This window comes from Poecilia reticulata, linkage group LG14, assembly GCF_000633615.1.
Source record: "Poecilia reticulata strain Guanapo linkage group LG14, Guppy_female_1.0+MT, whole genome shotgun sequence".
NCBI lineage: Eukaryota > Metazoa > Chordata > Actinopteri > Cyprinodontiformes > Poeciliidae > Poecilia > Poecilia reticulata.
Genome location: NC_024344.1, coordinates 10,837,267 through 10,864,235, shown reverse-complemented (window position 1 = coordinate 10,864,235; position 26,969 = coordinate 10,837,267). Strand labels below are relative to the sequence as shown.

General features: G+C 38.0%; 1 protein-coding gene across 5 annotated transcripts in view; it reads left to right on the top strand.

The window, feature by feature from the left end:
• Nucleotides 1–24,963, top strand: part of ltbp3 (latent transforming growth factor beta binding protein 3) — a 44,185-nt gene extending 19,222 nt beyond the window's left edge. For 2 of the 5 annotated variants that reach the window (XM_008427723.1, XM_017308741.1), the window contains exons 2-29: nucleotides 1,945–2,214; nucleotides 3,286–3,449; nucleotides 3,525–3,630; nucleotides 7,214–7,300; nucleotides 7,400–7,516; nucleotides 8,289–8,459; nucleotides 8,953–9,042; nucleotides 9,984–9,997; nucleotides 10,074–10,140; nucleotides 10,364–10,435; nucleotides 11,503–11,631; nucleotides 12,616–12,747; nucleotides 12,834–12,962; nucleotides 13,080–13,199; nucleotides 13,661–13,783; nucleotides 13,906–14,028; nucleotides 14,728–14,847; nucleotides 15,052–15,180; nucleotides 15,322–15,492; nucleotides 15,604–15,684; nucleotides 16,144–16,272; nucleotides 16,376–16,513; nucleotides 16,605–16,745; nucleotides 20,873–21,001; nucleotides 23,107–23,265; nucleotides 23,353–23,442; nucleotides 23,546–23,674; nucleotides 24,002–24,963. In XM_008427723.1, the coding sequence (XP_008425945.1) occupies nucleotides 1,945–2,214; nucleotides 3,286–3,449; nucleotides 3,525–3,630; nucleotides 7,214–7,300; nucleotides 7,400–7,516; nucleotides 8,289–8,459; nucleotides 8,953–9,042; nucleotides 9,984–9,997; nucleotides 10,074–10,140; nucleotides 10,364–10,435; nucleotides 11,503–11,631; nucleotides 12,616–12,747; nucleotides 12,834–12,962; nucleotides 13,080–13,199; nucleotides 13,661–13,783; nucleotides 13,906–14,028; nucleotides 14,728–14,847; nucleotides 15,052–15,180; nucleotides 15,322–15,492; nucleotides 15,604–15,684; nucleotides 16,144–16,272; nucleotides 16,376–16,513; nucleotides 16,605–16,745; nucleotides 20,873–21,001; nucleotides 23,107–23,265; nucleotides 23,353–23,442; nucleotides 23,546–23,674; nucleotides 24,002–24,153 (3,482 nt within the window). In that variant the 3' untranslated portion in view covers nucleotides 24,154–24,963. The remainder of the gene's footprint in view (nucleotides 1–1,944; nucleotides 2,215–3,285; nucleotides 3,450–3,524; nucleotides 3,631–7,213; nucleotides 7,301–7,399; nucleotides 7,517–8,288; nucleotides 8,460–8,952; nucleotides 9,043–9,983; nucleotides 9,998–10,073; nucleotides 10,141–10,363; nucleotides 10,436–11,502; nucleotides 11,632–12,615; nucleotides 12,748–12,833; nucleotides 12,963–13,079; nucleotides 13,200–13,660; nucleotides 13,784–13,905; nucleotides 14,029–14,727; nucleotides 14,848–15,051; nucleotides 15,181–15,321; nucleotides 15,493–15,603; nucleotides 15,685–16,143; nucleotides 16,273–16,375; nucleotides 16,514–16,604; nucleotides 16,746–20,872; nucleotides 21,002–23,106; nucleotides 23,266–23,352; nucleotides 23,443–23,545; nucleotides 23,675–24,001) is intronic. The other 3 variants (XM_008427724.1, XM_008427725.1, XM_008427726.1) reach the window with 3 other exon arrangements.
• Nucleotides 24,964–26,969: the final 2,006 nt, after the last annotated feature.

Genomic DNA, 26,969 nt, shown 5'->3' with positions numbered 1-26,969 from the left:
GAGTTGCTCGCTCTAAATGCGTGCATTAATCTGATGATTAAACCAAATGCAAAGAAAGACCTCTCTTAGACTGGGTGAGGGGCTTTATTCACATTTAAATGAGCTATAGTGCAAGCATTTAGGGGGGAAATCAACTAAGTTTTATGTATAGTTCTGTGATTTACCACTAGATAGATCCACACTGTTTGAAACACTCGGATTACATAAAGTAAATACTGTCCTGTACTTTTAGTTCAGGAAAAGTAAAAGGTAAAAATGACCTGCTGTGCTGCACAGGAGGTAGAGCAGATTTTGTTGGTGGTGGTAATATTTGATTTTTGCTTTGGCACGCTGCAACATAAAGAAAGTTTTTTAAAGAAAGTTGTTTTTTGGGTTTTCTTATCAAAATGAAAACCATAGAGCTGAAATTAAGACACTACAGATTTTCAGAACCTAAATGTCTTACTTTTACAATCTGGGATCTTTTTAATTTACATTAACACTTATATCTTTTACAATTTGCAAAATATATAGATAAAAAAGCATTACTTAATATATGATGGATCCCTCAGAAGGTTAGATATGAATTTGTTGACGTTTTGAAGAGAACCTTGTTCTTGCCACGACTCTGAGAAAATATTTGTCTTTTTAATCACTTTAGCACTAGGAGTGCAAAAGTGCAAAAATAATCATGGTTGCAAGAGAAAGAAGATAAACTTACTGACTAGAAATTTGATTTGTTTTAAAAATTATTAGCAAGCAATAAATGATAGGTGAATGGTCAATGGTTGTTGTTTAGTTCTCCATCCTATTGGTGGTGCTAGACAAGGAAGTTTTTCCGATTCATCTTTGCAGAACTGTTTTAATTCAGCTACATTGGAGAGCCGTCAAGCATAATTTCCCTGTCTAARATCTTCTAAAGAGCCTCAACATGTTACTTGGTAAATATAATAAAAGCCTCTTTTCGTTTTAGAGAGCAGTGGAGTTTTTTTTGTTTGTTTTTTACTCTGTGTTGTTCTCATTGTTGGATCCTGAGCACTGACCTTTTCTAAAACAACTGAGGTCTGCAGGCTTGTTCTTTTGTAACCTAAAWGAGTCATTGATTTGCTCTTGAAGTAATTTTATTATGCTTGCCAYTCCAAGGAAGGATTACCTCTGTTCAGTCTTCTCYGTTTCTGCTGGGTCTCCAAAGTAGTGAAATCTTCCAATCAGACCATGACATGTTGCTTTTTAAGATCTTTTAACCTACTTCATGTTGTGTGACAAGTTTCTTTTGACATAATTGGTTGATTTCTTAAATGTTACCCCTGGTGGGGGGGGGGGGTACATTTAAAAAAAATGTAAAGTTGTTTGATGATTTGTCATATAAGCTGGTTAAATTAGAGTGGAAGAAAAATCCACAGCAGCGGATTTATCCATCCAGTTCACCAAACCATTACTTGTTGAGTCACATAGTTCAATCTGCACGTGAAATCTTCCTTTTTCCTTCTCGTCACTGCCTGCTTTCTCTTTAGCTCTTTAACTTTCACCGTTGTGTAGTTGAAGTTTCAAACGCCCGGCTTTTGAATAAACACAACGGAGAAAACCCAGTAAAACAGCAGTACATAGTATATTCGCTTTGAAGCGCTCTGGAGCCAGCAGGTTTCCCACAGATCTCCAGATCTTTCCCATATGTCAGAATGAAGCCGTTACACAGATCGATGACTTTACCTGCTCTCTCACTTGCCTGGCTGGTTTTCAGGGACCTTTCAGTTCGTCAAGCTGATTTGGTTTTTATGGCGTCACAGTTCAAAGAGAATATGGTCTAAYTTATTCCAGCTTTTTTCTGTATCTGTCTGTTTGATATATGTACGTACTCTACAATATGCGAGGCATACATTTGTTATGCTAAATGGTTAGTGTGTAAATCACATGCTAACCTATGCCTGCGTTGATTTTTACATGTTCTTCTCTTTCTCCTTGCAGTCGTGTGTCCTCTGACGTGCATGAATGGAGGAGTGTGCAGTTCCAGGAACCACTGCCTCTGCCCGCCTGGCTTCACGGGCCGACTCTGCCAATTTCCACTACAGCAAGCGCAGGCGGCACACGGCAACAGGCAGCCCGTGTACCCCGCCTCCCTGAAGCCAGACGGCCAAAAGCTGGTGGAGCACACGGCCATGGGGCGCACCCAGATGACACAAACACACTCCGTTTTCACCCTGCCCCTGTCACAAGTGGGGCACCACTCGTCAGAAGGTAATTATTGCTCACTTCAACCTATTTGGATTTAATTTGTCGTGATTAATAACACTGGATTCCAAAAAAATATCCWTTGGATATTAATGGGGGTTTTTTTCAACTGAATTAGGACTATTTTGCRCTGCTGAATCCAAAAATGATGTCAATTTTTTCCTCAGTCAGGTCATGTTTTTATTCTAATTTGATTTAGAGATATCCAATTTTCTGACTAAATTGATTAMATTTTTTGTGACATTATCAGTTCATTTTTGTTAATATTTTTCATCCAAAAAAAGGTTTTAGGAAAAAGAAAACTGTTTTCTAACAGAGTACAGAGTTTCCCCCAGAAAACGTGCTAAGCCCGGTGGTTGTGTGCTGGGGCAGTCATTCATCCAACGGCCCGGCGTGTTTTTGAGTTAAAAAAATGCTTAAAGTTGAAAAGAAATTTGAAAATATCAATTGATACTTATGTGTTATTGGAAGATTAATGCTTGAATACCGACATAAAGTCTTACAAATGTCAAACATTTAAAAAAAAAACTAAAATAAATAAGCAATGCTTAGCCTGGTGGARACACAAGTAAAGCCTGGTGCCCCACCAGGCTTAAAATACGCTGGAGGAAAAACTGGAGTGTATCAATTAAATGTTACAATCTTGGATTTCTGTAAATTGAATAATAAACACTGATAAGGGTAAGTACATGTGAATTGTACTTTTTACAGGTTAATGTTTGAGTAAATAATGTTCTTTTATTCTGTGAACTACTGGCAACATGTTGCAAAAATTTGGTATTTATTCACAGAAAATGAAAAATGGAGATGCAGTGCTTTCAGACTTCAAATAATACAAAGAAAACAAGTTYATATTCATTTAGAAACAACAATGCTAATGTTTTAACGCCATTCAGAAATCAGTATTTGGTGGAATAACCAGGAGGTTTTCAATGGGGTTCAGTGCAGTGGACTCTTCATTTTTTTTCGAGCGTTGTATATGAAATACATTTGTGGTTGCGACTAAACAAAAGGTGAAAATATGCTTTTGCTGTTTGTCTCAGTTTCACCCAGTCTGTTCCTTTTCTCTGTTTTCAGTGCAGATTAACGTTCGTGTTCACCACACACCGGACACCTCGGTCATCATTCAGCCTCACGACCAATCAGACTCAAAACCTCCTCACAAAATAGCAATGCGGCCCTTCCCACCGAGACACAAACCGAAGGGCCGCTGCTTTCAAGAGACGACGCCCAAACAGGCCGTGTGTATAAAAACTCATCACCAGTGCAGAATATTACACGTCACGCCCGCTGATGAGGCTTCTGAATCGTTTCAGTGCAACAGCACGCCGCTTCCCGTCCTGACCAATCAGGAGGATTGCTGTGGCAGTGTGGGAAACTCATGGGGACAAAACAAGTGCTACCAGTGCCCCAAATTACCAAGTGAGTAACGCTGGCCATAAAATACATTTTATTGTTCCCATTCCAGCTTTTCAGATGTCATAAACTCCTATTTTTAATTTTAATACTGTACTTAAGCTCAGATCTAACAGTTTTTAATAAGATATTCCCGCAAAATCAGAAACTGTGGAAAATGTTCTTCAGATATAAAATAATGATTCATTGAGCCACATTGCTTTTAATTAAAAACCCACATGCTTCACATGCTGCTGAGAAAACATTAAAGAGACTATGTAGTTGACAATAAGACCAAAATGGCGTTCAGGACATTTTTTTTAATATATAAAAAAAAACTGAATTTATTTAGGTATTGCTAGAGCTTCAGTTTGCAAAAAAACTGAGACATGATGAGTCAAATATTTTAAGCTTTTCATAACAGAGTGACTCCTGACAGAAGTGGTGCAACAGACTTAGGTTTGCATGCTAACTGGCTAGCCCACATTTGCAGCTCTCCCTCCAAAATAGACAACTGTCCATTTTTAATGCTGATTTCCCCCCATTCCTGCAGCGTTCTGGTTGACTTCTGGTCTTGAGTTGTTCCTTCAGTCTCTCTATTTATTTCATAGTTGCGGTGGTGTTCACAGGCTTCAAGCTTCCTTCCTTTTCCTCCAAATGTAACAAATGTTGTTCTGGCCCAACAGTTCAATTTTTGCTTCAATTAAAGATCTTATCCATTTGTGCATTTGCAAAGCGTTTTCTGGCTTCTTCGCCACTGAGCGGCCCTTCAGACCATGTTAGTACAGCTCTACTCAGGATAATGGCCGYGTCTTACCAGCTTCAGCCGACATCTCCACAAGATCTTTTTTGTGTTTTAGGCTTTGATTCACACATTTCACACCAAACCCTTCTTTGTTTTGGAGACATGATGCTCCTTTGTTTGAGGTGTTGCCTTGAAATACAGCCACAGGTTTAATTTAACTCACATGTTGTGAAGCAACTTATCAGCAGCTTTCAAAGCCGACTGTTTAAAAGATTTTGTCCTTTTTGTGTATTTAAAATTCCGAATTTGAATAATGTGATCAAAATGCTCCTTCAGGTAAGGTACGGTCATTTTATTTACGGAGCACATTTTCAGCAGCAAGGCAGTTCAAAGTGCTTTACGTGAATCAGAAGGAAATACAAACAAAACAACAAAACTAAAAGAAAGAAAAACAAGCACAGCAGAAGAAAAGCTACACTTTAAAATGCTCCAGTTGATTTGGGTTGAAACTGTAAAGCTAAATCTTAGTTCTCCTTGTTTGATTCTTGCACTCAACAGTTTAAAAACTAAAAGGAGTTTCTTTAAGTCTTTCTCTGATATTAAAAGTATAAAAGCTAAAACRRCGCCTCTCTTATAGTTCAGTTGTTTAGCAGTAGAAATATATATTTTTTTATAATCCTAACTGGCCAAAACCAGACTGTGAAAGAAAAGTGAGTCTTTTCTTAGACTGTATGTAAATATGTGGTTCCGGCTGTAAACGTAGCATATGGTGTTGAAAACAAAGGGGATGAGAAAACGGGGGAAGTTATGGGAATCGCACTCAGACAGTGAGACAGAAACAAATAAATTTTTTTKGGGGGGGAAAGGCCTCTACTTCAGCTCATTCCTCTGCGCCTGCTCACTGTCATCACCCTGCTGAGGATTAGATTTCAGGAAAATCTTGGCTGCTCACGTTTTCCACTCCGCCATTATTCCGTCTCTCTCGGTGCTGGCTCAGACAATGCGGGCTTTGACGAAAACCTGACACCGTGAGTCTGGTCGGCGCTGCAGATGACTCGACTCCTGCACACACCACTGTCACTTTTGTGACTCATGTACGCATTGTTGAACCCCCTCCTCCATTTTTTTTTTTTTTTCAGTAAAAATAGCCATGACCTGGCCGTCTTTTCCAACGTTTCTTTTTTTCTCTCTCTCTTTCCACGATGTGCAGTGTTCCCACAGCTCTGTAATAAAACTGCCTCAAATATTTCACTCCCTTATAGAAAACAATGATTCTCGTTTAGCAATACCAGTAAGAAGTAAAAGCAACTATATGAGTTGAGATCTTAATAAACACTTTTGTTGTTTTTTGTTTTAGTCAAAGGCTTGGATAAAACTTACGTTTAAAAGGAACAAAATAAAAARCAAAACAAAGGGAAAAGATGGCTTACCACATAACAAAGACGTAGTTTTGGAAAATAAGTGACATGATGTCAGAGGATGAATGTGGTAACAGAACRAGCACCCAGTATAGAAACCGCTCAACCACACTCATTTTCTTTCTAAAATAAACCAAGAAGATGCGATCTAGAAGTCACAAAGTTTATTTCCTTTTTCAGAGAGAGGAACAAGACTTTTTTGTTTGCAAAGCCGCTGCCGTTTTTTCACAGAGCCTCTCAAAAACATTCTTGTTTTAAAATTTTTTTCATGTAAATTCTAAGGTTTTGATCATTTGATTTTATGTCTGGACTTTGACTGGGCCATTCTAACATGAAGACCGTCTGATTTGAACCATTCTTTTGGAGCTCTGGCTGTCGGAAGGTGAATTTCTCCCCAAGTTTTATTTCTTTCCTTTTACCGACCCRGACCAACTTCACTCTTCCTGACTGAGACGAGCGTCCCCTCACCATGATGCTGCCATCACTATTTTTTCCACCACATACCRTTCTTTGCACACGGACATAAAAACTAGATTTTCATTGCTATTTTCAGAGTAAAGAGGGATGAAAACAAATGAGTCCTGCTCATTTTTAAAGTTATATTACGTATGAGTACAAGACAGCATACATACGAAGAGTATTTTTCTGCAGCTTGTCTCTGCTGTCATCATACCTGTAGGGGGCGTACTTTTGAAACCTCTTCAGCTAAAGGAACTGAAAAGGCAAAAAACTAATTTTYCGTTTTCTTTTTCAGACTCTACATTATGCTGTCTTCTAGGTTTGAAAAAGCTGCTGTTGGCATGCAGCTATTTTTGGACTCTAATGTCTAAAAAAGCTGCTGCAGCTTTTTTTATTCACCTGGAAGCCCAGACTTCTCTGGGTTTGATGGAAGCTGCTTTTTTTATCTTCTTTTAAAGCATGCCAAAATAATCAAAAGTTGGCTATTATATAAAATGTAAATATAAAATAAAATCGCACTAAAAGGCAGTCCYGACTRTGCACAGAAACATTTTCTTTGCAGCTCGCTTATTAACTTTGGAGAGCTGTTGCATGCAGAAAGAGCTGTAGAACAAATGAAAGGTATCATATGGCCTCCTAAACTCAGGGACAGAGTTGAATAAGTATTAAGTGTATTAATTTAGTCATTTCATCCCTCAGTAAGCCAGCAGGCCTCCACAGGCCTCTCATGCCTCTGAAAGAATAAAAAGCAAAGGAGTTTTGTTACTAATTTAATCATAGACGTTGGTTTTGGATTTGTTTGCACCAGTGAAATGTTATACAAGTATCTCCATGTGTGGCAAAGAAAGTAGTTCTTGTTTATCTTTAAAGATTTCCATCTAAATGTTTTGTTCATGTGTGAAATCTTAAAAGCTTTTTTTCCACACTCAGGAGTTTTGTAAGATGTAGAAACACATTTTTTTGGATCTCCTGTCTCTTCCCCCCTCAGACGCATCAGTCAAACACACCATTGTGGAAGAATACGGCTCTACCTGTCCGCAAGGCTACAAGCGATTTAACAGCACTCACTGTCAAGGTGACGACTCGAAACACGAGCCGCGTCATTTTCCCGATCTCTTGCAGAAATCGGCGTAACCTTTTTTTTATTCTCGCCTCCCTCCTCCTGACTGTGAAGACATCAACGAGTGCACCCTGCAGGGTGTCTGTCAGAACGGAGATTGCCTAAATACGTTGGGCAGCTTCAAGTGTTCCTGCAAATCKGGCTTCGTTTTGGAGAGAAATCGATGTGTTGGTAAGTAATAACATGATATTTCTTCAAACTACTGAGGCTGAATTTCTCTGTAAGTTTTTTTCTTTTAAATAAAAAAAAATATATATATATATATATATATATATAATCATAAATCTTCTGTATTAATGCAAATTATGTATTTATACTCAAAGATATTGAGTTGCTCTTGCTCGAAACTCCTCTCTGATACTCAAAAAGAGGAGCTTGCTGACAAATGTGCTCTGCACACTAAGGCATTTTGCTGAGCATAATGATAATTGTGAGCAAGTAAAAGTTATTCATATTGCGCCTATCAGACAATAAAAKTACAAAGTGCTTCACAAACATAAAAACAACAATAGCATGATTTAATTTAGTGTCTCTTCTGCAAATATCTTCTGTTTAACTCTTACATTTGTGCTTTAACATCTTCTGTAGGGATGATGTTTGTTTGTTTTTTGGAGCCTTCATCTTTGCTTTCTCTTGTTAACATTTCAACGCCATGTGGCTTCAGTGTCACTGCTCTCTTTGTGCTAACACAGTTCATATCAGACTATCAAAGAGAGCAGAGGTGAAAGTTCTGGTTTCGCGCACAAACAACATGAAAGTTGACTGTGAGAAACGAGATTSGAACGGGAACAACAAATATTTCTCCAAGAGACATTAAATCTGACTTGAAGAAACTATTTTCAAGGAGTGAGCTGAGCATATTTGTAAGCAATGAAGAAGCAGAGTTTTGTGGAGAGAGATTGAAATAAACAATATTGCTCCCTTATCACTGTTTTAACCGAAGCGCGTCGTGTGTCAGAGTCTCCGCCGGAGCAGGCGCAGTGCTTCCTGTTGGCGTCCGACGCCAGGGGCTGCGAGCACCCGCTGGTGAACCAGATCACCCAGGAGATGTGCTGCTGCACGGTGGGCAAAGCCTGGGGCCACAAATGTGAGAGATGTCCTCAGGTGGGCACAGGTGAGTCAGTCGCCTTAGTGATAATGTTCACTGAACAGTTTCAGCTCATCCAGAGATGAACTCCCTCCGCGTTTCATGGCTCCCGTTGCTTGGTAAATTGTTGAAGAAGTCTGATTATTATTTTTATTCCTGAGTTTTAAATAATCTTTTTTTTTTTTACTTTAGCTTAAAATGTTATTAACGGTTGTTTTGCAGGTCATTGAAAGAAATATTGGATTTCTCTGTTGGAAAAACAAAAATTGTATCTATTGCATGCATGCAGTTTTTTTTTTTATTAAATGCACAATTCTTTTCAAAAATGTATGTTTCATTTCTTTAAACAAGATGAATCAAACCGTGTCTCATTGCTGCACATCCAAATGTGGTTTCACTGCGTTTATTTTTGTGTAAATCCCACATAGTAGACTCTTTCTAAAGATAAATGTCAAATCAATGTAATTGCATACAATCAAATAACAGCTAAACTTTGTGTCTTTCCTCATGCTATATTTAGTGGCCTTCAATAAGATTTGCCCTGCTGGGAAAGGATACTATCTCCAAAGCATAACGGAAACCGTGGCCTTGCCTCCCATCATCTTCCATCGTGAGTGTTTGAACTTGCATCGGTTCTCCTGCCGCTCGTCAGAAGTTTCCATACCGTCATGGGAAGGAGTTTATGCTGATGTTGCTCTTTGGGATTTATTTGAACCGTTCTGTTTCAAATAAACATGGATGGGTGGAATAATTTAGTTTCAAACACAAATTTCATGTGCAAGTTTAAATGTTTGATGTTCATAATTACACACGTCGGTTCAGATTTGAACGTACTTTGTTTTTGAAGCCGTCAACTAGCTTCTGCTGGACATTCAACCACTTTTCTAAGTAGAATTGGCAGAGCTTATTTAAATTGGTTCCTTTTTCTGACGTGGAAACCAGTTTCTAATTTTAAGACACATAAATTCAGAGAGATGAAGATAAAAAAAACTTTCCAAAAGATTGATTTTAGTTTGGTTTATCAATAAAATGGAATCACTGACCAGTTTTAAGACGTAACTGTATGAAAGTTTCACCAGTGTGTTTCACAGGAAAGCACATTTCAAATATCCATCCAATGAGACTCTGCCAACCAAGAAGGAAGTTTTTGTTTTATAATCTTTAAACAGGACGGTGATCCTAAACAGACATGAAGAGTGCTCTCAGAATGGATACGACAAGTTGTGGCCTTATCGTATCGAAAATAAGTTTTACAAAATGTAAAACTTAAAATAAGCTCTACACCTTCTAGAAAGAAGTGTGGTTAAATATCCAGCTAAACTACTGCCAGCAACATTACAGACATTAAATGTGTGTGTTGCATCATCATGCCATCCTAAAAGAAGAACAAAAGTGTAATTAAAAGGTCAACATCATGTTCCTACCCATGAMGGACGTATGTAAAGTTCTGACCAGCACCGTTCATATGTCCAACATCTCTGCTTTGTAAGCCTTTAATCCTGTTACTAGAGGTTCATCGTTTTAACCTCGCTCTACCGCTTTTCCTTTCAGCACCACTTGTGACGGTAAGATTTCGTTTCCATTTGTAGATGTAGCTTTTTCTTTTGCTGGCATGAAATATTTCCTCCCTCCTGTGATCAGGAGAAGCCCCCGGAGCCGACCACGGCGCAGCAGACTTCTGTCAGCACCACCCGACCGCGAGTGCCTGGTAAGCGCTCCCCACTTTCGCAAAGAAAGTTAGACGTGCTGCAAGTAACGTTTGAACRTCTCGAGTTACTAAATGTACCGTTAGCTGCCACAATGAGGGGAATGTTTCTTTCTTGCTGCTAACTGACAGAAGATTGCAAAGAAATGTTGCCTCTGTGGAGTACAAAGACCAAAGATCAACATGTCATGGTTGCTGGTTCATTTCTCCTCTGTTGGATCCACAGTTGTTAAACCCACTCCTCCGCCAATCGTCCGAATCCCCCCAGGCAATGACCCCTTCGAAATAGACCCTAAAGGTAAACGTGAGTTTAACACCAATCCAGCACAAGAGTCGCTTCTTATTCATTTATTCTCTTCTCAACACGACCTGGTTCATGTTTCACGCGCCTGAAAACTGGGAAATCCAGCACTCCRCAAACGCACCCACAGTGAGAGGCGGTAACCATGGCGAGCTTCGCCTCCGTCTCTCATAGATGACATGTTGACTTCCTGCTTGCAGAAAATACCATTAATGATAACTCTTGTGTTTTTTTTTTTTTTACCTCACATTTCCAAAACCGACGTTTAACACGAAGCTAATTTTCCTGCATGTCTTTTGTAGTTAGCTGATGCTTCTGGTCGCTGTGCATGTTATGTGACATCAAACACGAAGCATGAACCAGCCTGAAGGCTTCGTTCACACACATTGTGTTATGAAAGCTGCCACAACTACAGTTTTCCTTTTTGCTAAACATTTCAAATAAATTCATGAACACTGATTTTGTTCCATAAGAATAAAAACATCCCCAAAAGATAAACAAATGCCAAATCTGATCACTCCAATCTGATCTAATTTGTGTSACTACCTCTCAWTCATACTGAAATTTTCAGTGGCGTCTCTTAATTTCAATTATGTGAAAGTGAAAATATCAATAAGATATAGTTATGCCTCTTGAACTTTTCCACTTGCTGTCCTTCACAACTACAAACATCAATGTAATTATTGGGAGTTTTTTTTTAGTGCATCATTGTGAAGCAGTGATATTGTTTTTCTTTTTTTATATATAAGCTTTTCACTCGCTAACAATCAGTGTTGGATTATTGTACCATTTCTAAAAGACAGGACCTCCAGGTGGTGTTCATAGTTTTTTAGACATCACACTTCTTTTTGCCTTTCGGTTTTTTCTGTTCCTAATGTCACTGCAGCATATTCCCATAGACAGTCACAGTGAGAGGAGTAAAAATATGTACAACTCTTGAACAGTTCTCTGTTGAGAACTGTTTATAAGAGTGACAACAAAGTATAATTCTCGTTTCAATGTTTTTGCATTGCACATAGATGTATTGAATTAACACCAGTGGTCTCTTTTCTCTGCCCTTAAAGSGGAGGCGGATAAGTGCGGCCTGAGCAGAAGCATTTGTGGTCATGGGAAGTGCGAGAACAGCCCGAATGGCCACATCTGTCACTGTTTCCCCGGCTACCGTCTCAACCTGCAGAGGAACATCTGTGAGGGTAAGAGACGTCGGGAGAGAAAAACCAAGCAAAATGTCGTCTATTTTCTCTTGCTGCTCCTGACAAAAAGGGAAAATGTTGGGTTGCCGAAAAATTACATTTTGGACAAAAAAAGAATCGTCTCTCAAATCTTCTTACTAACAACAACAGTGCATATTTTGACATTAAACTGGTTCCAGGATCATGATTTTAGACCAGGTTTTATTATATTAAAAAAATATACAAACACTCACCATACCTTATACAATAAATATTTGGTAACACTTTATTTGAAGGGGTGTGCATAAGACTGACATGACACTGTCAAAAACATGACATAACACCTGACATGAACATGAAGAAGTCTTTATGAATGTCTATGACAGTTGTCATGAAGTGTCATTCGGTAAATAATGACACTTTTAATGCAAAGTTGCTCTAAAAGTTGCATTGAAAGTCCATTAAAAATGCCAACTTTGCATTAAATTGTCACTATTTACAAAATCATGCAAAGTTGGCACTTTTAATGCAACTTTTAGGGCAACTTTGCATTAAAAGTGTCATTATTTACCAAATGACACTTCATGACAACTGTCATAAACATTGATAAAGACTTCTTTATGTTCTTGTCAGGTGTTATGTCATGTTTTTGACAGTGTCATGTCAGTCTTATGCACATCCCTTCAATTAAAGTGTTACCACATATTTTAAGTAAGTGGTCTGCTGGTAGCAATTTAGCATATTATATTGCTTAAAAATCACCCATAATTATGTGTTTGTTTATCTGAGAATCAAGGAATTTAGAGCTAGAAATATGTTTAACTTAACCACCTGTTAGTAAATGTCATTAAACTTACTTAATACCTGAGCACAAGCAGAGACATGCAGACATGACTTCCACTATTTTGACGTTATTCCAGGTTAATGAGTTTTCCTGTGGAGACTTGCTTACTATTTTTTATTTGTTATTTATTTTATTTGACTTCGCTCTCTCTCCTTTCCCAGATGATAATGAATGTGACGCGGAGCCGTGCGGCCACGGCAGAGGCCGCTGCGTCAACACAGAGGGAGCCTACAAGTGCCAGTGTCGCCCGGGTTATAAACACATGGTGCAGCACGGGCGACTGAAGTGCATAGGTAAAATAATCCAGAGCGGCTCTGAGTTTTGTTTTTCTCCTCTGCATGCTGTCAGATCTGACTGTGACGTTTGTGTTGTTCTACAGATGTAAACGAATGCCACAAACCAGATATCTGCGGCGTCGGAGGCCACTGTGTCAACCTGCCTGGCTCCTATAAATGCGAATGTCAAATCGGCTTCAGGAGCAAGTCCCACCGTTATCCAGCCTGTGAAGGTACAAACGCAGTTTCACTTTGACATTATGGACGGCGATGCAAAATCATCTAATAATCTGTGTAATAATCCCTCTGTTCATCCTGAAATAAGAAGCGTAAATCTGGTCTTTTTCCAGACATTAACGAGTGTTTGAGTCCGGATGCTTGTCTGAACGAGCAGTGTGAAAACACACCGGGCTCGTATGAGTGCGTGCCGTGTCTACCCGGCTATGAGGCCCATGCCGGCACATGCTATGGTGAGTGTCTGTTTATTTTTATTTGAAATTTCACATGATACTTAGTATAGATGCAGTTGCCAGGGTGAGGAGACGGAGATAATGTGGATAAACAATGCAAAAGTTCAAAATCTTACCACATTTTTCTGGTCTGGTTTCTAGCACAAATATCTCAGAACAGTTGAAGTAAAACAAAACAATTTTTTTTAGCGAGACATAGGAGCTTATTTTTAGTGCTGGTTACTGTTACATTTTCATCAATATAAAGGAATTTCTGACTTTAAACAATCTATATTTGGCTGAAAAGTTACTAATAAGTTAGTTTTGTCTTAGTTCAAGTACACTAAGATTTTTGCACTGGATACCAGAAAGATTTTGTGTTTTTGCAGTGGAAATGATAAAGATTTCTGTTCTTAAGGCACGTTGCTGCTGTAGTGATAAAAAGGAATCAGTTAAAATCCCATGTTTGACCTTTTCTTCAGACATTAATGAGTGTCAGAAGCCTGGCATCTGTCCCAACGGGCGCTGCGAGAACCTCCCTGGGACTTACCGATGCCTCTGCAACGAGGGGTTCCTTCACTCTGCAGATAGCAAAAGCTGCAGTGGTAAGTAGTAGAAAACCGGACTTTTGCAAACAATGAGGCATGTTTTTTTTTTTTTTTATGAGAAAATACATTCCTCTGGTTTAAAGCATTTCATTTACAAATGAAAAAATTCTTTCCTGTAGACATTGATGAGTGTGCGGACGTTCGACTGTGTGCTTACGGCCGCTGCATCAACACAGAAGGTTCCTTCAAGTGCCAGTGCTACCCAGGATACCAGCGCACACAGGAGGGCAGCCACTGCGAAGGTGCAGATTACACCAAAATAACTTTGGTTTTGTTTTATTTGCATCAACTAGGCAAGATGACGTTCTCAAGCGCAAATCAGGTTATTGTGGTGTCTGCACAAAATGTTTGGTAAAATAAAATATACACCATAATTCATTGATTTAGTTTAGAGCAAAAAGTAAACAATTTATGAAGCCTAATGTAATATTAGTAATGTTGCACAATATATTGCTGTAGCATTAAGGACTTCCAGGATCACTTCCAGCAACAAAAAGATCTTGTTTTTCTCTGAAGCTCAGGGAATATTGCATACAGTTATATTGATGTTAATAAAAACATTTACTTGCTTTTGTTTTAATTTTCATTCAAAGATATAAAAATAACATCAACTGACTTTATCTTATGCATATTTTATGCTGAAATTAACTGGAAGACATCATAAGCTGATACACTTCTTGTGAACTTATTAGATGAAATAAGTCATTTTTTGTATGCAAATTATGCTGTTTTACATCTAAACAAAATTATGCTTGAAATTTGGCCTTTGCATACTAGAAAACTAATATTTCTAAATGTGTACATAAAGTGTACAATTTCACATATTTCAGTGTTTTCTCTTTGAAATGAAAAAGGAGTTGAGATCCAGTTGCTGAAAAGGTTTCAGAGACATGAACTGGTGTGGAAATTTGAATAAAAATGTTCCTCTGCTGTCAACTCAGACATTAATGAGTGTGAGAGGCCGTCGAGCTGCCTGAGGGGCCGGTGCATCAACAGCATGGGCTCGTACCACTGCGAGTGCCAGAAGGGCTACAAACTGGTCGGAGGCAGGGAATGCCAAGGTCTGTATCTCCTTCTGAAAGGATGTAAACATTTGGATTWTTTTTTTTTTTTTGTATCCGTTTTCCTTTATTTATCACAAATCGTTTTGAATTTGAGAGATTTTTATTTTTGTGCTTCATCTCTGGAATTTTTTAGAGCGCATTTTGCAACGGTTAGGACTGAAATTTAAATACTCAGTACAACCTTTGTGCTTTCCCTTTCAGACATAGACGAATGTGCTGCAGACAGGAACCTCTGCCAACCCTACGGCTCATGTGAGAACAGACTGGGCTCGTACGTGTGTGTCTGCAATCACGGCTATGCCCTCTCAGAGGACAGACACAGCTGCGAAGGTACATCCTCTCTCATACTAGATGAACCACATTCATCTAGTGAACAGAACACTGAATCCTTCTAAATCCCAAGACTTTTTAGCATCATTTTTACAGATATCTAATAATTATCCGCTTCAAACTTCGCATTTTTACTTGCAGCGGTTCGAATTCTGACGGATGAGAAGAAGGAGTGTTACCTGAACCTCGACGACACGGTGTTCTGCGACAGCGTCCTGGCCATCAATGTCACCAAGCAGGAGTGCTGCTGCTCCATCGGTGTGGGATGGGGAGATCACTGTGAGATCCACCCCTGCCCCGTCTCCCACTCAGGTACCACACAGGACGCAAATAGCAGAACCACTGTTTACTTTCAWAATTCTGTTCAAAGTTTTGCTTTCAAAACTCTTTTTTTTTTTCTTTTTTTTTTTACCTCCAATGCAGCAGAGTTCCACTTCCTCTGTCCTCACGGACAAGGTTTCTACAGTGAACAAAGACTCCAGTACAGCCTGCCCGCCTACCACGGTGTGTTCATTTAAGTTATAATACTATATAATATGCAAACGTCACTAACTGTGCAAATTTAAAGCAACATTTCAGTTCGTATTTAATATAAAGAATGGGAAAAGATTTAAGAACAGCGCTGAAAATACATTTTTAGCACTTGTAGCCTTAGCTGCAAACTACAAGAACAGGTAGCAGCACTAGTGGAACAAGTCAGTGTAGAAAATAGTTACGTTTTTTTATAGATACTTACATCTCTGTAGTTCTTTTAACTTTTGATTGTTTTTTTTTTTTTTACTTAAATTGTTCAAATAACTTCAGTATGTAGTGGTCAGCAAAAGAGAAAAAGATTCATTTATTGAGTTTACAACCAGGCAATTCTAGCTAATTTAAGCTAATTCTGCATCTGAAGGGGTTTTTTTTAACTGCGAAGAGATCAAATCTTCTGCAGAATAACAATATTTTGTTTTTTGTCTGCAGATATTGACGAGTGTACATTGTTTGCTGAGGAAATCTGCAAAAGGGGCCGTTGTGAAAACACACTGCGAGGTTATGAGTGCTACTGTCAACAAGGTTTTTACTATGACAGCAACCTTCTTGAGTGCATTGGTATGTAGCATCATGTGAATTGTGAATCATTTCTGCATGTAGGACTTTCCAAACCCTCTACAGCAGATTAGTTCTTGTTTCATGTCTTCATATTTGCGCTCAGATGTTAATGAATGCCACGACGAGTCTCTCTGCACCAACGGTCGGTGTGTCAATACTGATGGGGGCTTTTATTGCATCTGTGACCGGCCCTGGATCCCCGACTCCAGCAGGAAAAAGTGTGTGATGCCAACAGTTGCTGGTGAGTTAAAGTATCTCCCTTTCCATGGCTGAAACCAGCTTTTTTCTAGCTTCTTCCTTGATAACCTTGAACTCCTAACTTTGTTGTGCAGATATGAATGAGTGTGACAACCCAGGAAACTGTAAGAATGGCTTATGTGTGAACACAGTGGGTTCATACTATTGCATTTGCTCTCCGCCCTGGACGCTGGCTGTGGACCGAAACAGCTGCGTGACTCTCGAGGAGCAGGCTGGTGAGTTCTCATTTGTCTGTCTTTGAAATCACTGATATTTCCATCTAAAACACCCAATTGAAGAAGTGTGTTTCAACAACCACGCACTATGGTATAGGATTATTAGTAACTAAAGAGATGTAGCAGCAGACATGCACCCACCAAATTTTCATTACTAATTTCTAATCTCCAGTTTTATTAAAGCTCTGACCTGCCTGGAGAAACTGATTTTATTCATATTTATTCATACGGCACCCATTGTTTTCTCAAGGCATTTATTCCACCAAGTATTCAGATTGTATGGGAGCAATAATGTATAAAAAAAACAGCATTTAAGTTATTATTTCCTTCCAGTCATGATGCAGGACTTCACAGATATTTTTTAGAATATTTCTGTTGTCTTTAGCGTTCTTTGAAGAATAATTTTCTGTCCACCCTGCAGTGGGTGGATAGAGTTGTTAGCATTAGCATAGCAGCAGTCTCCATGTTTATAGTTGACAGGATGAAGGTAGTTTCTCTAGCTGCTTCGACAGGACTAAAATATATTTAAATGCAGCATGTTTCATGATGGGCAGGAATAAAGCTGAGCAACCTTAAAGTACTTTGTTCAGACTTCCATATGGAAGCTTTGCTCTCTCTCTCTTTTGTGCAAATAAACCACTGATTTATCTTGGATAAAATCTTTTACATATCTACGTAGTCTTGCTTCTTATTTAGACATTACTGGCATAAAAAAAGCTAACTGAGTCTTCCTGACTCAGAACCGACTCGAAAAAATGTGAGACATTTGTGTTTTTGGCAAGATCATCCCAGTCTTTGGCCAGTTTCTTGTTGTCTCAACGTTGAACTTGCAGCACAAAATGTTTGTTTTTCTCAGCAGTTTTTTGCTTTATGTGGAACCAGTGGGTTTCCTGTCAAAGTGGTCATATTTAAAGAACTTACTGTCAATGTCTGGCTCAGTATCTTAGCCTGCATCATGCTGTGTGTTTGACCAATGGGAAAGTTAACTCTCAAACTTTTCCACTCAAACTTTTCCACTTTGGTCACCAAGAAAGATTATTTCTATTTTAATATAAAAAGTTTGATGAGTCTCCCTCCTGTCCAGTCACCTCTATGACATTTTGCACTTGTTACTTACATTTATATTCCATCTTTCATTACATTATATACTTTGTTTCAATTTGTACCCGTCTTGATTTAAAGACATTTTTTGTTATCTATTTATTATCTTTTGCAAAGAAATTGTAGGTATATGACCCCAATACATCTACTAACAAGAAGTACTTTATTTTTACAAACGTCTTGTATATAGATTTGGATAGCYGTAATTATGTGGCTTTCCTCTRGTTTTTGATCTGCATATTAAAATCGGCAACCAGAATTTTAAAACTTAGACAGGTTTCTGAATGAAATTTATAAGGGAAGCTAAACCAGTTTTCAGTAAAACATAATTAAGCAGATAAAGAAGAACATGTTAAATGCTATTATACAAAATCCCAACCACTCAGTGATTTCTAGCATCACAGGTACTATAAATATACATCAGATGCATGGTTTCCTCTAGAAAACTTGCTAAGCCCGGTGCTCGTGGCGCTGGCCAGTCATCCAGCGGCCCGTCATGTTTTTGAGTTAAAAAATGCTTAAAGTTGACGGGAAATTTGAAAATATTAATTGAAAGTTTTGTGTTGTTGGAAGATTGAAGGATTAATATCTGAACACCAACTATAAAGTGTTAAAAATAGGCAATAATTAAAAAAAACTAAAATAAATAAACAATGATAAGCCTGGAGGGGGCACAAGTAAAGTCTGGTGGCCCGCCAGGCTTATAATACACTGTGGGAAGGAAACCCATAAGGAAATTAAGGGCAGTTAAAGTCCATCCAAATGCTCAAACATATCATTGCTACATGGAAAGTAAATGCATGACATAATGTATCACATATGACAAACATAATACCCATACAAATATTGCGTCCAAACTGTCCTTTGCCATTGCATGCACTGATATTGTGATGATTGGAATCTAAAAATCTGTCCAGCTCCTCTCTAAGTGTACAAATGACGATGATATAAAATATCTGGAACTGAAACTGATAATTAAGTCAGTTGTGGCAGGTAAAGCCTATAAATTACTTGATGCATATTGTTGAAATGTAGTCAACAATCAGGCCAAAAGCTAACTCTATCCCCACTATATGCAGCTACGTTCCTGTAAACATGTCTTGGAAGATGCATAGATGCTATGAGGTGCAAAAATAGGTTAATGAAATGGAAACATTTGCCCAAATTTGAATGTTTTGAACTTAAAAGCGAAGGTCCTCTCAACTGGGGTCTGCTGACCACAGCAATCTAGAAGTGCTAAATGTATGAGAGTAAATTTTTATCAAAAGTATCCACAACCTCATCAGCAAAATTTTTGTCAAATGGAGATGTTAACAGATTTGTATAAGTGAAGATTTTTTGCATAATATACAAAACAATAGCTAAATAATTTCAAAATCATACATGAAAAACCTTGTGTTCACTTTTTAGCTCCTAATGATAAAATCCAAATGGTGTCAAAGAGGCCAAACAAACCAAACAATAACTTGAACTTAGAGACACAAAACAGGAGAGACAGAATGTAAAAATATAAACAATGTAAATCCAGCTTTGTTTTTCTTTTTCTTTGTTTTTCATTGAGTGTAAAAGTATTCACAGCCTTGCATCAACATGAATTTACCCTTCTGTCATTATGAAAACTACCAGCTTCCTCAAGTGAGCTTCTGTGGTTAAAAAATACTAGATAATGTTAAACAGTGAAGGATCTTTTGTTTCTACAAGTCATCTCCAGCAGATTGATGATAGTCAGTTTACCAATTATTAATAAATAGTACATATCCTCAAGCCATAAATCAGTGAATAAATGACCATGTTTACTGTCCGGGAGAAACTTTGTTCCTGCACAGACAGAAAGTTCTCCATGTTTCATCACCTGTTAGAAACTTTTAGCCGTGTATGTCTGTGAAGTCGTGAAAACTAATCCTCTGAGGTTGACAGTAGTTAGTCTGTCGACAGGTAGGTCAACGTGAAGCGGTTCCATCTAGCAGGTCTGGCTGGGGACGATAACTGGTTTCTGCCTGGATACATTCATTTTGCTTGAGCTAACTTTGTAACTATTGCAGCCGGAGTATGTAGAAAACCCAAGTGAAGCTTTAGGATGTTTACTGGCCCAGTCTGCAAATGAATGTGCCACAGTCGGGTCATGTGTAATTACCTGAAACCCGATACTGTGACGCACACCCAGAGGAGATAAATATGGCTTAGTTATGACAGTCAGATAAAATTGAAGGCCTCAAAGTAACATGGTTTCTTTGACTTCCAGTTTGGGACGATAACTGTAGCGATGCAATAATGTGGGCGGATGTGAGAAAGTATGCTTTGTGAATATGATGTAGACTCTCTTTCTCTAAATTATTTTTTGTTCACATCACACTTTGTTTCTTCAAACTAGAAGAAAATGTTGTAATAATGATTACAAGGAGACTTCAACCTCATAAACTTAACCATATGTTTATGCTCATAAACAGGATGCTTTGCCCGCTAGAGATTTTTTAATTTTTTTAGCCAAATTTCAACAACCTCTTCTGGAACCAAACTCATTTTTAACTTCATAGATATCAGTTTCCCCTTTTTTTCTTCTTCTTTTACTTTAACAACGGGCCAGCTGCAAGATTGTGCAATCTCCAATAAGCAGAATGGTTCACGTAGTAACTTAACAGAAACCACATGTGGCTCAAAGACATTATTTACACCACAGTTTTATCTAAACCAGTCGATTATCACAGCTGTAAAAACTGTTTATGAATCTAATGGGCCATCAACTAATCCGCTTCATTTCAACCTGTTTTAGTTTTACAGTTGTCCAACCTCTAGACCGAGAGATGCACCTCACACACCGGCCTTAACAATCAGCTTAGGGATAAACAAGCATCTTCGACACACGGTTAATGTCTAAAAAAGATTCCCAAATGGAGCATTTACCGCAGGGAAGAATTTGTTCTGCATTTTGTGGTGAGACGAAAGCCTGAGTCGACCACCTGCAGACTAAGCTCTGGCCCAGAAGCAGATGTTCATACTGTAACCAGTGTCTGTGGTGCCCTTTGCAGATGTGAATGAGTGCCAGGACCCCTCGTACTGTAAGAATGGGAGGTGTGAGAACACGCCCGGCTCCTTTCACTGTTTTTGCGACCCTCCCCTCACCTTCAGCGCGGCGCTGAAGCAGTGCGTCTATGACGGTGGGTAGAACTAGCTTGCCTTACCGCTCAGTCTGACACTCTTTTGTTTTCCATTGCAGTTCCTCCCAAGCCTTGCCCTGTCCAGGCTGTTTTTAGGAAGATGTTTCTAGCTTTGAACCAATATTACTTTTGTGTTGTAAGCATGTTTGGTCTTAGAAAGTGATTAATACACTGCCAAACAGACGCTACATGCACTCATGTCGTGTTATGAGCTTCTAATGATGCATTTAAACTGTCCTGATGACACAACACACATCTGTAATAATGTATTGGCGTTTGATCTTAGCTGAGGTCAGGGTTTTCCAAAAGCTTTATACTTGTTCTGGCTAGTCCAAAACCAGTTTCAATGTATGTTTGTAATGCTAATGCACCCCCACAGCATGATGCTGCTACCACCATGCTTAACAGCTTAGTCGTTTTTTGTTTGTTTTTTAAAAGCTTTACTTTGACTCCTGCAGCCAAGTAGCTTAACGCAATCAGCTTGCTGAGTCAGAATTATACAAGAAGTTTATTGGTAACTTCTCTACAAAGTCAACAAAACCTATCCATACAGAATAATCAATGTAACCACTTATCATTTATTTAGTATTTCTCTAACAAGGAACTCTATTTTTTTTCCCAGAGAGCTCTGCCCAGGAATTCACACAATTGAATGAAATGTTACTAAAACTACAACTATTATTTCACAGTTTAATAATTGTAGCAGCTGCTACAGGATTTTCTAATGACACACAATGTCTTTAATGATGTGGCGCGACACAATAAAACCTGCAGGCTGTTGAGCAGTAGCAAATATTTAGTGAACCACCTCATACTGCAATCAGCTTCACTTATTTACTATTAAATATTAAACTTTTTAAAAAAACATTTCTGTCTTTATATCATGACAGTGAGTCTTTATTATCTTTTGTTCATTTACGATGCAAAAACAAATCATTGTGGCTGCTTTGGCTTTACAAATTAGTGTAAAATGTGTAATTTTAGGAATCTGAAACGATGTTTTTACTCACACTGATTAAATATTTTAGGGAATAAAAAATATATATATATTTATCTTTTTAAAAACAGCTAATTTATTTTTACGATCTGTTTTTATGAGTTGGCTGAAAGTCATAAACCTTTTTTCTTTTTTTTAAATCGTTGCCATCTGTATAATGATTTCAGAACAATTTACTGGTTTTGCTCGTTGCATGTGCCAATATGACCCGATTCACCCAAACATTAGCATTTACCGAGAATAAAACTGGCTTTACTTTTATTGTTCCACTGATTTTTATTGTATTATTTTTAGCACACATTGCCCTCTACAAAAAAAGCCTTGACATGTATTCAACTTATTTAACATTTGGAAAGTTCCAGCCTTTAATTTGAGTAAATTTATTTAGTGGTAGAAAAAAAATTTTATTTGCTCTTACAAAAAATCTCCAGTATTTCCAAAAAAAGTTATATTTAACTAAAGTGTTTTTGTTAACTTCGTACTGCAATTGACATTTTTGATCACAGCATTTGATCAGTAAATTGCTGTTATTTTTTTCTGTGTGGCCCATTCCTCTTTAAAATGGAAAACCCAGGAGAACATGCCACAGAAGTATCACAAATACATCAGTCAGAAATAGATACTCTTCTAAACCTTTGATTATTTTTGTTGTTGTTGTTGTTATTCCATGTTTAAAACCTGAAACCTGTTCACGGGAATGCATAAAAGTAAAATAAAAATACACTATAAGTCTCCAAAGTTACATTAGGAAAATGTATCAACACAACATTTGTTTTCATATCGATTTATTTTTCTGACAAGCTCTTAATTTTGGCTTCCCTATCATTTCTACTCACATTAGATTAACTTTTGCTTAAATCAGACTTTCATTATTTTGTTGGGCAGAACTACATCACTTCACTTCATTATGGCAGTTCTGCATAATCTGCTTCTCTTTAGATTCACACAGATTACTTTCTAGATTTTGTTGATAATAATATATGATACACTCAATGGCACTTTTACAAAAAAAAACTAATGATTTGCTGGACTATAACCCATACTACTACTAAAGTGAAAGTAACAAACATTAAAAAGCATGTATATCTCTCCCTTATTTTTGATCTAGATCGTACTGCAGCCCACAAAGACGTGTGTTTCGAGCGGGTTGACGAGGGTCTCATCTGCAGTCAGCCCATCGACAAAGTGGTGACTTACTCTGAGTGTTGCTGTCACTACGGCCACGGCTGGGGGCCAGAGTGCAACACCTGCCCTCCCAGAAATTTGGGTGAGCTTCCTACAGGATCAGCTCGATCTTCGATTTTATTCCCCCCCTGCTGCTTTCCACCAACACGTTTCTTTGTTTTCTGTTCAGAAATGTTCAGTATTCTTTGTAAGATGCAACATGAGACCGAGTCGGATGGGGATCAGGATTTTCTGGCAGCTTTCGCAAACTACAACCCAGGTGAAATCATACTCTGTATTTGTTGTCTTCTTACTATTTTGCCATCCAATATGTGATATTTTTACTCCTCGGTGTCTAATGTTTATGTTTTTTTTGCTAAAAGGTGACAGTTCAGAGGAGGATTCGGATGAATGTAGCTGTGCAAATGGCCGCTGCGTCCGCTCATACCTGGGTACCATGTGTGAATGTAACACAGGCTTTAGGCTAGACCACTCCCGTGCCCGCTGTATAGGTTCGTGTGTACATATGCATACAAAATAAAAATAAAAATGCAATAATGTGTGTACAGTGGCATACAAAAGTATAATTTTTCCTTTTGCCATGTGAGAACTGTATACTTACAGGTTTGTCTTTATGATGCTGAGGGTTTTATATTCATACTTTAATTAAATTACCTTTACATGGACTCTGTATTACTGACTGGTGGTTGTACTGAATTTTATATTCTAAACATGGAAAATACCTTTGTAAGTCACTGTACATCTCTTTACACTTTGACCTACAGTTTCTGGTTCTGTTTGTCGGCTTGTCCTCACTGACACTTGTTTGTGTTTTCCAGACATCGACGAGTGCGCGGAGCCGGGCCCACGCACCAGCCCCTGCAAGAACGCTCGCTGCGTGAACACTTTCGGCTCGTACAAGTGTTTCTGCAAACACGGCTTCATGGCCTCGCGCCGGCAAAACGTATGCGTGCGCCGCAGAACTCAGTAAAGACCCTGGTGCCACCTGGACGGCGTACGTAGACGCAATCTAACACCAACCCAGCGGACATGCTGTCGCACACCTCCCTGTTCTTGTGTGGCTGCGTGAGCCACTGCGGACCTGAAAACACGGTTCGCCGTCGGAGACACGTCTTCGCGAAGGCCGATCTGAAATGTACAAAACGTTCTCGTTCCCACCAATTCACTTTAAAATTAAATTTATCGAATCACATTAGGATATTTGTTTATTGGTTAATTTTTTTGTAATTATTGTTTTCTAAACTGTTTTTTAGATTAATATTAAAGTGTATATTTTTGTGATTTTTGTTTTGCTGACACGCCCCCACTTTGCCACAATGGTTTTAATCACAGTTGGAGCTTGAAGACGAGCTCTAGTTTTAAAAAAAGAAATTCATTTCAAAGATCTCAAAGAATTTTTTTTTACATTCCCCTGTAAAACCCACATCCCGACATGTTTAATAATAATACATTACCTGAAGTGTATTTTCTACAGTAATTATTACACATTGTTTAAATTGTGTTTTTTGTACAGTTTGTTCTGTGGAATGACCCCTTTGCTATTTTGTTTATTTGTTGATGTAAAGTATGAAAAAAAATATTAGGATTTTGTTAACATTTGACAAGCGCACCAAAGTGGACTTTGCAGGAAAGGAGAGGTTGAGACGCAGTGTGAGTGTAGTGGAAAATATTTGCTAAATGTACCTTCTTCTGGGAAAAGCCATTATAATTGCTGAATCAAATTATTAGCCAAAGAAGTTGTTGGGAAGAGAGAAATTTAATTAAAAAGTCACTTTTAATACATGTGTGTATGATTTTTGTTGTGTTTAGGATTAGATGCTCTAAAAACAAGAGCTTTCAAACTCTTATTATCCACTCTGGATAATTTTGCACAAGTGAAAATTACAGCCCGTATAGAAAATAATCAATAAATATGGAACTATCAATATAAATTGAGAGTAAAAAAACACATGGCACATGGTAGGAATTGAAACTTTATTTTGATTTATAAAAGTCATATGTTTGATTTAAAGTACTTTTTCAAAATGTTCAGTATGAGATTTTGCCGTTGCACTACAAGATGTCTTTAATTTTAGACATGTTTCCAAGGTGTCGAATAAACATAACGGCATGTATGCTCAATAATTTCATTTTCAAAGATCTCCACTTGAGAATGATTCAAGCCAATAAATTAAAATCAAGCACAACATTCAGAGCAGAAACTGAAAATGTATAACAAATGATTGGATAAAAACAAAATGGGAGCCAATAGATTGATGAGGAGGCAGACCATGATGTGCCGATCAGTTTCATGATGCCATCTTGTGAATTGTTTGCGTTACTGCAATTCCTAAATCTAATCTAGTAAACCAAATGTTTCGGTCTTTACAGGAAAGGTCAACAGCAGACGTACACCGGATTATGRTAACCAGAACCTTTGTTTCTGAATCTTGTGTTATTGAACACAAGCCTGATTTAATCAAACATTTGACTCAAGCAGCAGGAGAACATGGTTCAGACAATTTTACAGGTCATCGCTTTTCCTCACTGAACTTTCTGGAGTCATCGGGCCATTTCAGGAGCCATTGTTAAAAATGGATACAAAATTCATGAGTTTTAAACGCATTTCCAAAATAGTCAGGTCCTGGATAAATCTGACAACTGAGTAATCCTTGGTCGGATGGATGGATCTATGAATTTACAACAATGTTATACTATCAAAACAGCCCCTAAACAGAAGAAGTGAGATGAAAACATAATTTGTAACACCTAAGAAGTGCATATGGCCACATTTATGCATAAGCACATAATGCAAAACAATATATCAAATCAAAGCCACTAAAAGGAAAAAATAGCTCCTGTTGCAGGGTTTCCATCAGTGTATTATAAGCCTGGCGGGCCACTGGGCTTTACCTGTGCCCCCACCAGACTAATCATTGCGCATTTATTTATTTATTTTTTTATGTTTTCATTTTATTTTTTTAAGACTTTATAGTTGGGGTTCAGGTATTAATCTTCCAATAACACATAATTATTAAGTGATATTTTAAAATTTGCTGTCAACTTTAAACATTTTTTAACTCAAAAAAATGACAGCCTGTCAGATGATTGACTGCCCTATCACCAACCACCAGGCTTAATTTTCTGGAGGAAACCTTATGTTCAGATACAGGAACTTCAAATTACGCAACACGAAGAAGAAATATTTATTTGACATTTCCTTGGCAATTTTTTCTGGTTTGTTCTCTTTTTCCATTTTGCATTATTGTCTCCATTTGATTGAAGGGTGTCCATTAAAAAGAAGAAGCACGAGGATGCTGACAGAATGTGAAAACAAACATTGGAGCGTTCCCAGGATGAGAAGGCTGACAGTAAACAGCTGACACAGGATCTGACTGACTGAAGCAGCATCTAACTCTGACTGAGAGACAGATTTTCCCTGTCTTAAACAGGGCCAGTGAGAGCAAACACAATAAGTCATTTCACAATCAGCTCCTTAGTTTATATTTACTTTGTTATAATCGGGTCTTTCACATAACAATCTCAGTCTGTGTTAAAAAGTCCCTCAAAACCTTAAAATTTACAAATAGTTCACCACTTCTAGACATTACATTGAGACCTGAACATAACTTTACACAAAAAAATTAATTATTCAAGTGAAGAAGCGCCTAGATTCACAGTGTACAATATTCATACGTTGGTCTAACAAGTAAAAATGTGCATTTGTTTTAAATCGCTCCCTAACTGAAGTCCAGTGCAGCCGGCTGTCCTTTGAAAGTCACCCAATTAGGAAAATGAATCCACCCG